Source organism: Vigna unguiculata, chromosome 10 (genome assembly GCF_037176805.1).
Source record: "Vigna unguiculata cultivar grain cowpea cultivar isolate G323 ecotype 2 chromosome 10, ASM3717680v1, whole genome shotgun sequence".
In the NCBI taxonomy this organism is placed as follows: domain Eukaryota; kingdom Viridiplantae; phylum Streptophyta; class Magnoliopsida; order Fabales; family Fabaceae; genus Vigna; species Vigna unguiculata.
This window is the reverse complement of record NC_140801.1, coordinates 3641941-3649804: the sequence shown is the minus strand read 5'-3', so window position 1 is coordinate 3649804 and position 7864 is coordinate 3641941. Positions and strand designations below refer to the sequence as shown.

Here is a 7864-nt window from a genome sequence, read left to right as displayed (position 1 = left end):
GGAATAATCGATTATCATAAGTGATAATCGATTATCTCTGGCAATTGTGACTTGACTTTTAATATTCTTAACCTAATTTCAAAAGTGGCTTCTATAAATGAAGGTGAGAGTTCATTTTACAAAACACAGAAGTTAGAGAAGTCTGAGTACAAGAGAACTAGAAGTTGGAGAAGTCTGAGTACTTGAGAATTCTTTGTGGAAGGCTTTGAAAACCTAGTGTGGGTAGAACGATAAATGTCATCAAGTGGGATCTTGAGTGATTAAGTGTTGTTGTTGTTGCTAGATGAAGTCGTCCATCCTTTGTGTGGCTCAAAGGAGGTGTTCATTCCTTGTGTGATTTAAGGAAGATGTTTCTTCATCTGTTATGTGATTTAAGAAAGGTGTCTTCATCCTTTGTGGGACTCAAAGGAGGTGTTCATCCCTTGTGAATTTCAAGGGAGGTGTTTCCATCTCTTGTGGCTGCAAGATAGGTGTTTTCTAAACCTTAAACTTTCTTATCTGTGATTTATTTTAGTGATTGAGTAAATCTCGATTTTGAAAGATTAACAACTGGACATAGGTCTTTTGATCTAAACCTGTATAAATACCTTTGTGCAATTTTCTCTTTCCTACCTTCTTTATTTTATTGTGGTTATTCAAATAAAGAAAAAAAATTAATTGAACTTTGACATTAAAAGGAAAAGAATTTTAAAGCACAAATTTTATTAAGAATCAAATTCACCCTCTTCTTAATATTTTACCACACACAAATCATTTTACTGCACAATTCTAACAGGAAAGAGGTTCTCAAATGCCATAAGTCTTGAGGGAGAAGAGAAAAAAAAAACAAAAAAGTAATACGTGATCATCTTTCAAACAATGTTAACAATAACTTAATAAAAATATCACATTAAATCATTTTAAATAAAATAGAGATTGAATTGAGAAAAAAAAAATATTACTTTGAATCAACTCCACCAGAAATATTGATTTATATAATTTATTTAACTCAATATATTATTTAAAGTTCTAATTAAATTCTTCCATTTTAAATTAATATTAATTTAATCCATAGTTGTCTATTCCAACTTTCAAGTGACTAGAACGAATAAAATCGATATTAATTTACAAAATATAAAATCAAATTAAATAAATTACATAAATATTGGTATTATAGAAGTAATTTAACCAACAATTATGCAAAAGTGATAAGAACCACCTATGTAGCACTTCTGCATTGAACCGAACTAAAAACAACAACACTAGCAAGAAAACCACTGATAAACCAACCACTGATAAACCTTTTTGTTTTTTTTTGTTTCGATGCTCTCTGTCGCGAAACGGTTTCAGCTTCGGCCCCTGACGACGCCGTTTCTCGGGCAGCTCCGGTACGCCCGAACGCGGCCAAAGTCGCCGCCGGTGGCGCTGAGGAAGACGGAGGAGCGGTCGGAGTGGTGGGCGGTGGACGGCGAAATGCACGAGATCGGCGATCACGTGCCGCTACGTGAGCGCTTCGTGATCCCCCGAGAAAACATCCCCAACAAGCGCCGCAAGCAGCTTAGAGAACAATTCATGCGCCGAACACGCCTCGTTCTTAAGGAATCCGTTAGTCCTTTACTCTTTCTCTCGATTTTCTGTTATTTATTTTCTAATTATATTTTGTTTAGGATAAAATAGTTTTGTTGAGAAGAAGTGTACAGCATTAGGATGTAGGCAGAGTGTGTTAATCCATGTAGAGATTAAGACCAAGGTTTTGCTACTTTTTTGTCTTTACAAGATTTTTAGTTCTTACACTCAAGGTTTTAAATAATAGTCTCAGTTCTGGTCGCAATTTTGTCATTGTGAACAGATATTGTGGTTGTGGAGACTTCAGAAGCCTTGATGTTTCAGCCCAAGTCAGTGTTGTTTTAAAATGTAGGTTTAGAATGTATTTGAATTTTACTTACGGAAACTGTTTTGTAGCTTTTCAAATGCTACTAAACAAGTTGCTAGATAGTTAGTGGAGGGTGGTGCGAGACACAAAGTAGGAGTGGAATCGAGGGAGAGGTTGAATTCGATGAAATTAGACCAAAAGTGAGAGAATATTTCTTAGCTGATTCTATTATTTTATTTTTCTGAACACTTGTTTTTGTTCTTTTGGAAGCAATGTGCAAAGCTTAACAGATTTTGGATGAGAGATTGATTGCTAAGTTGTGTGACATTATATTGGAAAAGTTGTTTTTAAAATCAACATGTGAGAAATGAATCAAATAAACCCTTAGTTTCCTTATGAAGGATTAAAAACTTGTGTAATGAAATAAAAAAAAAAAAAATCATTTCATTTTGTTAAATGTAGTGACTGAAAATGAATAATTTTTTTGTAGGGATTAAAACAAGATATTGGTGATATTTTCATAGACCGTCAACGTATTTAAACCTCAGACATTGTTATCCCATTTGTATTTTTTTGTTTTTCAGTTTGAATTTTTATAATAAGTAGTTGCATTACATGGTTATTGCCTTGCTTAATGTGAGTGAAAATGTGATGGATATTATAATTATGTTGCATTGTTGACTTGGTAGTTGTTGTCAGTTTGTGATTTTTTATGAATAAGAAATGTAAAATTCAAAATCATGATTGTTGTCTAACATGCTTGCGTTGTATTGAAAGGAGCATGATCCTTGGTGTAAAAGGTACATGGAACTGTATAATGAACTTAGAGAAAATTGGGAGAGGCTTTATTGGGATGAGGGTTACTCCAAAAAGCTTGCTCAGGATCATGCGAACTATGAGTCTGCTGAAGATGATGATAGGGATTTCTCCCCATACAGGTTTGCCTATGACTGCTATTGTCTTGGGAAAATGATATTTTTCTTGTACTGTCTCATGCATGAATTTGAGGACTGAACTGGTCATCTTGCTGAGTTTTATTGAAACAATTATTCTTTGAAGATTCTGAAGAGTCTATTTTGTGTTAGTTATACTATTATGGTTCTTCTCATAATTTAGGGTAGAATTGTTCAATATATTATTCTGAGAATACAATTCCTATATACAAGACTAGAATCCTATTTTAGGAAATATAATAATAGCACCTAGACAGTTCTGAATTTTCTGTTTCAAAACTCTGTGGTGGCCACTCTTTCGTAGTTGGTTATCATGTAACAATCTTTACACTGAAATTTTGATTTAACAGTATTACATAATTTTATATGGTTGATCAGATTAATGGTTCAAAGTTCTTCAGTCATTAATGGGGGGGATGGTGTCTAATATTGGTGTTTTCTGCTATATGGCATTTCAGGAGTAGAAGACCTCAGCCTCAGATGGAGTATAGTAAGGTACAATGATTTAAATATAGTATAGAAGTTGGCCTTTTTGTCTTGCTTTTGTATATATCTTTGATTCTAAGGATGTTGTTCCATTAGTGAGCTATGCAGAATAAAGTGCCATCAGAAATAAATTGCATGTTGCCATTTTGTATTACATAAAAAATAAATAAAATAAAATAAATAAAAAAACCTTTCCCCCATATTGAAGTTTTGCCTGTTATTATGCTTTGACTGTTGAAATTTCAACTCAAGAAGCCTGCATGAGAGTCGAGGGATCTGATTTAACATCATCCAACATGGGAAAAGAATGATATAAATTATAAATTTGTTCTTGTTGGTAAGGGTATCCAGTTTTTAAGGAATGATACACAGGCCATCTTTTTTTGTGTTAACTGGGACAAATTCCCCAATGATATTAAGGCACAGTAATTATCTTCTGCATCGTTTGATTTTCACTTTATTTTTAGTTGACTCTAACACAATCTCCGCATATTAGATCTATTTGTTTGAGATGGGTGTAATCATTAAGACTGAAATGTTGTTTAGTATACTTTTATGATACTATCTCTCTGATGATTGGATTCTAACTCAGGACCAGGCTTTTGGAAGAAACAGACAACCTGATAACTTGGAGAAAGTTAGCGTTCTTCGGGATAAATTTGAGTATGACCGAGAGAGAAGAATGAGAGAAAAAGGTTAGTTTGTAGATGTTTGCACCCCATTCTAAAGTCTAGTAATCCCAGTATATAACTTTTCTCAATGAAATATTTTTGTGAAATTCTTTAAAATGGCAAACGCATTATACAGTAGCACTGGTATCTTTTACCTCATCGTGGTGCAGAACCATTCTATTTCCGGATTTTTTAATGTTGAGCATGCTGAAAGACTAACTAGCCAGTGATCTGAGTATACTCTGCATGTGAGTTATTCAGCTAGCTCAGTCAGTGGGTTGAGTTTAATGGGAATGTTTTGCTAAATGAACCATAAATCAAGTTAGTGCCAATCCTAAACGGAATCTAGTGGAAGACAGAAGTGTCTCATAAACAATTCGGCTCCTGTTTACCAGCCTGTAAATTGAACTTTAGAGTGTGTTTGGATAGAGTATTTTAATGAAGCAATTCATTTTTTTGAAGAATTTAGATTTCTTTGTCATGAAATGCTTTGTTTGGATAGAGAAATTAAAAAGCATTTCAAATGCAAGCATTTTTTTGAAGGATTTTAATTAGCTAAATTAGTAGAAATTCAAATACTCTCAAAATAGGTGGAATTTAAAATTCTTCTCACTCAACCTCACATTCTAGACGATCTGGACGGGCACGACGACTCGGACGTACCCAACGACCCGAACGTGCCCGACAACCCGGATGGGCCCGACGATCCAGACGGGCCCGATCAACCGGACAGGCTTAACCTAGACGGGCCAGACAACCCGAACGAGCCCGACGACCTGGACGGACCCGACAACCCAAACTAGTCCTTCCAAATCATTGGGCCCGACGACCCGGAAGTGCGGGACAATGCGGATAGGCCCGATGACCCGAACGAGCCCGACGACCCGGGCGAGCCCGACAACCCGGATGGCCCCGATGACCCGGACAGGCTTAACCTAGACGGGCCAGACAACCCGAATGAGCCCGACGACCTGGACGGACCCGACAACCCAAACTAGTCCTTCCAAATCATTGGGCCCGACGACCCGGAAGTGCGGGACAATGCGGACAGGCCCGATGACCCGAACGAGCCCGATGACCCGAACGGTCCTGACGATCCAAACGGGCCCGACGAATCGTACGGGCCAGACTATCCGGACGGTCCCGACGACCCGGACGGACCTAACGGTTTGAATGGACCCGTACGAGTTGTCGGGCCCGTCTAGGTCGTCGGACGTGTCCAAGTCGTTGGGCCCATCTGAGTTGTCGGGCCCGTCCAGGTCCTCGGGCCCATCCTAGTCGTCGGACCTGTCCAGGTCTTTGGGCCCGTCTGGGTGTACGGGCTCGTTCGGGTCGTCGAACCTGTCCGGGTATTCGGCCCCGTCAGGATTGTTGGGCTCGTCCAGCTCGTTGGGCCCGTCCATGTCTTCGAACTCGTCCAGGTCGTCGGACCCGTCTTAATCGTCCGGCCCGTTCGGGTTTTCAGACCCGTCTGGAGCATTGGGCCAATGACCTAGACGGGGTTGGACCGGGCCATATTGACGAACTTGACGGCACAATCGTGCAGTATGGGCCGTCAGGCCTCTAGATCATCGGGCCACCCAGCCTATCTTGGCTTCCCAGTCGATCTAGCTCGGGTGGGTCGTCAGGTCTAACCAATCCGATTGCGTAGTTGGGTATGTCCGACCCATCTGGGTTGTCGAGCATGTTTCCAAATTTATCATGAACACAAAATATAATTAAGCGTAAAATAAATATTGTTAAAATTAAATTTTATCTCACAATAAATTCAATTGAAATGTCAGGTATTTTAATTTCCTTATCCAAAAAAGTTATTTAAAAAATGAATGGAATTTAATTACAAACAATTCAAATACAAAGCATTTTAATTTCTAAGCATTGTTGAAATGCTTCATCCAAACACAAGGTTAGGCTTTTTGTCTGATAGTTCTGATAGTTGGTTGTGTTTTGTTCTCCTGATGAGGATCAACCAAGGAACACGGACTTTGAAGTACAACAAGGACTTTGTGGACCAATGACAAAGGCAAGCGCTAAGAAAGCCAATGAAGCTCGAATTGGTTCAAATTCACATATGGAAGAATTGAAGCCCAAATTGGTCAACTACTTAATTCAATTTGAGGAATAAAGATGATGGGTGGACTGATTTACAAGACAAGACCCATTTTCTATTTTTGCTTTGCATTTTTATTTATTCCAGTATAATAGTTTCATATGGATCTTGATGAGTTTTGGGTCAGTTTTTTTAATTTATTCCTATGTAATAGTGTTCAGTGGGGCTTTTATTCTGGTGGATAGTGGGAATTAGTTCCTATTGGATATTTAATTTAGTGGGAATTAATTATCCACTAGAATAAAACCCCACTAACTATTATAATGGCTCATGAAGCCTGTAAAACAAAAACTGACCCAAAACATACCAAAAGTCATGAAATAATAACATACAAAATTTCAAAGGAAAAATAGAAAATGGGCTGTCTTTCAAATCAGTCCATCCATCATCTTTATTCCTCAAGTTTAATTAAGTAGTTGACCAATTTGGACTTCAATTCTTCTATATGTGAATTTGAACCAATGTGGATTTATTTGCTTTCTTAGTACTTGTCCTTGTCATTGGTCTACCAAGTCCTAGTAGCACATTAAGGTCCCAGTTCCTTGGTTGATGCTCACCAGTGTAGCCTTTATTTTTAATTTAAGAGAAGCTGGTCAATATGAGAAAAAATCATCTCTATGAATATGCTTAAATCTGTCTTTCTTGATATTCTAATTTTCAATAGCATTTTAGAGGCCAAAAATAGTTTGCTATAGAATTCTTTTTCTGAAACAATCATATCATCTGTGCTTCAAATTTTGTACTGGAGGAGCAATTTAAGTGAATACCACTATCTAATAGATTCTTATGTTTGTACATAGCAGTGATGTCAGTATGTTTTACAAACCTATTTCACCCTGGTAGATGCTGTAAATCCTCAGTCATCAAAATTTAAATCTAGCAATTGGTAACGAAGAAATTATTCTTTCAAATCACGTATTTAACTATCGCTAGAAATGAAGCAAACTATCTTCTGCTTAAGTTGCAAATTTTGTTCTGTTGGTTGTTAGATTCAATTTTGTCAGTACTTTTTCTCTTTATATATAAAAAATTCACTTACCATTTATCACTATCTACTTCATGGCAGCATTTGCACCCATGCATGGAGGATCTGTTCCTGACTCTCATGATTCTAACCGTTGGAACCAACCGCTAGATACCGATCGATATTTTAGCCAAACAGAAAGGCATTGAAAGAACAATATTGTAAGGGATAGTGTAGTTTTTCTCCCACTAACTCAATGCTATATATGATGCTGCTAATATAACTAGTTCCAGGAAGTGTTTACAGTTAGGAAAACGGATTTTTTTGGTTTAAAGCTCATGTATTAATGCACTGACATTTACCCTGCTCTTCTCTGTCTCAAAGTTTTGACTCTAAGAAGGTTATAGAAAATTGGAAGTAGCATGAAATGAACCTGATGAAATTTTTTATCTGATAAACTCATTTAATCTGTATATATTTTCTTTTTGCACGCCTCTGTTGGCTTAATTGATAAAATGTGCATACTTCACAATCCTCTTCCTGGTGATGTTGGTGATTATTTACTTTGTATGGTTTAGTCTGCACCTTAAATTTTATAATTTCGTTAATGCATCTTTTTTTAAGTAAGTGATAACAAGAGTTGTATCATTCATACAACTGATAACAATGTATACAATATTTTTTCTCTGATTTTCATTTTTTTCTTCTGTTGTTGTTGTACAATTTTAATTTCACCATAAAATTGAGTGTTGGAGTTCCTACTCAATTGACAAGAGTGATCATGGATTGGGTCACACTAGGGTTTAGTTGAAAACTATACAAACGCAT

General features: G+C 36.9%; 1 protein-coding gene across 2 annotated transcripts; it reads left to right on the top strand.

Annotated features, from left to right (window-relative positions):
• Window positions 1–1212: 1212 nt before the first annotated feature.
• Window positions 1213–7485, top strand: LOC114166055 (uncharacterized). Of its 2 annotated transcripts, none has more exons than XM_085667673.1 (5): window positions 1213–1584; window positions 2630–2790; window positions 3264–3300; window positions 3884–3986; window positions 5926–6073. In XM_085667673.1, exons 1-5 carry the CDS (start codon window positions 1303–1305, stop codon window positions 5949–5951), a joined length of 609 nt encoding a protein of 202 aa, XP_085523799.1. In that variant the 5' UTR covers window positions 1213–1302; the 3' UTR covers window positions 5952–6073. The 2 variants fall into 2 exon arrangements, with proteins under 2 accessions (XP_085523799.1, XP_027906508.1); XM_028050707.2 differs by lacking the exon at window positions 5926–6073 and adding an exon at window positions 7139–7485 and having other exon boundaries at window positions 1217–1584.
• The last annotated feature ends 379 nt before the right edge of the window (window positions 7486–7864 follow it).

Coding starts and splice junctions, on each gene's coding strand:
- LOC114166055 (XM_028050707.2), top strand. CDS start 1,303: ATGCTCTCTGTCGCGAAACGGTTTCAGCTTCGGCCCCTGACGACGCCG. Junction 2,791..3,263: donor AGGGATTTCTCCCCATACAG/GTTTGCCTATGA, acceptor ATGGCATTTCAG/GAGTAGAAGACCTCAGCCTC. Junction 3,301..3,883: donor CTCAGATGGAGTATAGTAAG/GTACAATGATTT, acceptor ATTCTAACTCAG/GACCAGGCTTTTGGAAGAAA.